This window comes from Ursus maritimus, unplaced genomic scaffold, assembly GCF_017311325.1.
Source record: "Ursus maritimus isolate PB19 unplaced genomic scaffold, ASM1731132v1 scaffold_9, whole genome shotgun sequence".
Taxonomy (NCBI): domain Eukaryota; kingdom Metazoa; phylum Chordata; class Mammalia; order Carnivora; family Ursidae; genus Ursus; species Ursus maritimus.
In genome coordinates this window covers 7,686,740-7,690,349 of record NW_024427107.1, presented here as the reverse complement: position 1 = coordinate 7,690,349, position 3,610 = coordinate 7,686,740, and the positions used below count along the sequence as shown (strand labels likewise).

Genomic DNA, 3,610 nt, shown 5'->3' with positions numbered 1-3,610 from the left:
TTTTTTTTTACCAAAAAAGCACATCTTACCTGGACCTGTCCCATCATGACTAATCATAACTTTCTTCAGTTTTCCCAGAGACACTGCCTCAATGGAAAAAATATCAACCTGTGTGATAACAAAATAAAACCAAATGACCATTAGGACATTTCCTTTCTCTAGGAAAAAAATAGCATTATTAGTACTATATCAGTTCAGCATTATATTGCTATTTTTTGCTATGTTATAATTATTACTATACTATAAAAATTTTCCACTTACTATTTTATATGCAGTCCTACACTATGCCTTGTGAGACAAATACAAGCAAGTAACATAATTTTTTCCTTCTTTAATACAGTCTAAATAAATCTGAAAAAGATTTTCAAAATGTAATCATAACATTTAAGTCTACCATTAGTAGTGATAATAATAGTTGATATTGCCCTCAATATACACAAACACTTCTAAGTGTTTTTCATATATTTAATCCTCAGAACAACCCATGAAGTAAGTACTACTCATTGTCTTATTTTACAGTTGAAGAGATGGAGACATACAGAGTTCAGTTACTCACCCAAGGTCAACGTCTAATGAAGGACCAAGCCAGGACTCAGTCCCCAGCAGTCTGCCTCCAGAATGTACGCTCTCCACCATTGGTGTCTGCCTCTCAGTAGCTTTCATTTCTAAATCAACTATGCATTGCAATAGCTATATGTGCATGCATATACAAATGAAGTTTTAAAATAAACTATTAACTAGATATGTAGTCTACAAATTAAAATATACAACACACTGTATACACACATCCATGCAAATGATACAACATTAAGAGCACCCCAAGACCCCTCTATGGCCCATCACAGTCATAATCGCCCCCAGTGGTAAGCACTATCCTGACTTTTAATTAACTTTGCCAGGTCTAGGACCATAAACAGAATCATACAGCATGTTCTTTCTGCCTGGCTTATCCTACTCAACCTTTGTGGAATATACCCATGTTGCTTTGCTTAACAATGTTTTGTTCATTTTCATTACTGAATATTATTTCACATTATTTATCCATTCTACTACTTATGAACAACAATTTTTCTGGATTTGGGGTATTACAAATAACACTGCTCAGAACATTCTTGACATGCCTTTTTGTGTGTATTTGTGTACATTTCTGATGGGGAACTACTGGGTTATAGAGCATTAGTAGATAGTCTACTTTTCCAAAATGCTTATACCACTGCACACTGTGTGTGCTCAGTGTGTGAGAGGTCAAGGTGCTCCACAGCTACTCAGTACTTGGTATTGTCATTCTTTTCAAGTTTATGGCATCCGATTATGCACAGTGACCCTTGATTATGGTTTTCATAGTATTTTCCTGATTACTAACAAAGTTGGGTACACTTTTCATGTTTATTGGCTATCTGGATCTCCTCTTTTTAGAAAGGACATATTCAAGTGTCATGCCGTGTTTTAAATTGGGTTATCTGTTTTCTTGTTGATCTGTTGGTGTTCTGTATGTAGTTTGGAAACAAGTCCTTTGCCAGGATATATTTTACAACATCTTCTCCCACTTTGTGATTTGCCTTTTTTTACTCTCTTCATGGTACCTTAAGGAAGAGAAGTCTTAATTAAAACGGTGTAAATTTATCTTTTTTCCTTTATGTTTAGTGGTTTCTTTGTTTTGCTCACAATGCTGCTATAGCCAAAAGTGGAAGCTATCCAATTGCATTCATACAAATGAATGGATGGACAAAACCTTGTCTATACACATAATGGAATATTATTCACCCTTTAAAAAAAGGAAATTCTGACATATGTTACAACACAGATGAACCTTGAAGACATTGTGCTGAGTTAAATAAGTCAGTCTTGAAAAGACAAATGCCCTTTGATTCCATTTAGAAGAGTTTCATAAATGAGTCAAAGTCACAGAGACAGAAAGCAGAATGGTGGTTGCCAGGGGCTGGGTTGGGGAATAGAGAGGAGAATGGGATTTATTGTTTAATGGGTATAGTTTCAGTTCTGCAAGATGAAAAGTTCTGGAGCTGGATGCTGGCGATAGTCGCACAACAATGCAAATGAATGTGCTCAATGCCATTGAACTGTACACTTAAAAATTGTTAAAGTGGTAACATTCATAATATGTGTATTTTACCACCATTAAAAGTGTTTTTTTTAAATCCTAACCTACCCCCAAGATCACGAAGGTTTTTCTCTTATAGTCTCTTCTAAATACGTGATTGTTTTACCTTTCGCATTTTAGACCTAAATTTGTACGAAATTGATTTTGGGGTTTAGTGCTCATAATTTCTTGGATATCATAATTGATAACCAATTTGCTGCCTTTCTCTGCTGCTGCACATCAAGACACGTGGAACTTTTTCTGGCTCTATTCTGTTTCTTTGTTCTGTCTGTCTTGCCTTGTACCAATGAGTGCTGTCTTAATTACTTTAACTTTACAATAGATCTCAATATCTGGTAGTATGAGTCCTCCAGCTTTGTTTTTCTCTTAATAATCTTCCCGATTATTTTGGGTGTATTTGACTTGTTGCCCTTCCACATAAATTTTAGAATTAGATTGCCAATTTCCATGAAAAAAATGTATGGGATTTTGATTGCGATTGCATCGAAACTGCAGTTTAGGAGAAAAGTGAGCACTTTATAGTATTGAATCTTCCAATCCAGGAACATAGTGTATCTCTACTAATTTATGACTTTTTTAAAAAAAATTTCCCAATAATATTTTGTCATTTTCTGTGTAGAGGTCTTGCCTTGGCTGTCTGGGTGCCTGCTGCGCATTGGGGCTGCGGATGGAGGGAGCCTCGGGGCAGGGCTGCGAGTGAATAGCCCCAGGACTGTGCTCCTTCCTCCTTGACTGCTTTAGCTACCACTGACTGTCCTTGGTGCCCAATCTGTCAGCGGAGGTCCTGGAAGTCCTTTCTGTCAACCGAGGTGACCTTTAGAATGCATACTTACCTTGGCTCCTCCTCTTTCTTTCCTCTACATTCATGCCTTCATGAGGCTTCGAAGGATAACCTCCACCCCTCCCCATTAACCACCCCTAAGACCTGTCCCAGGCTCTGCTTTGGGAGAACTCACATGAAGGTCCTACTTTGTTTGCAAGTGGAAGTTTGTTCAGGCCTCTCTTTACTGCTGGCTCCAGATTGAACCCCAGCTCTCTGAGACCTTCTAAATCTTTGCACCGCATCTGGGGCTCTCCATGGCCACCCTGATTGGCTTCTTGCTTTTAAGCTTCTGCTTACAAATGATAGAAAGTGATACTGAATACCAGCTTCTCCTCCACACTTCCTTTCTCTCCCGGATTTTGGACCCTCACACCCTAACTGCATTGGCAGCCATCCAATGCCTTTAAAACCAATTTTATTTTATTTTAATTTTTCTTTGGTCTCTCATAATTCATTTTATTTTTTAATGAAATTTATTTTATTTTATTTTTTATAATAATTTTGATTATGTTATGTTAGTCACCATACAGTATATCCTTAGTTTCTGATGTAATGTTCCATGATTCATTATTTGCACATAACTCCCAGTGCGTGATGCAATATGTGCCCATCTTAATACCCATCACCGACCTATCCCAGTCCCCCAACCCCCGCCCCTCTGAAGCCCT

At 37.5% G+C, this 3,610-nt stretch overlaps 1 protein-coding gene across 1 annotated transcript in view; it reads right to left on the bottom strand.

Annotated features, from left to right (window-relative positions):
• RP1 (RP1 axonemal microtubule associated) overlaps positions 1 to 3,610 on the bottom strand; it is a 297,701-nt gene that overhangs the window by 14,296 nt on the left and 279,795 nt on the right. The window contains exon 27 of the mRNA XM_040626106.1: positions 30 to 108. Within this exon, the coding sequence (XP_040482040.1) occupies positions 30 to 108 (79 nt within the window). The remainder of the gene's footprint in view (positions 1 to 29; positions 109 to 3,610) is intronic.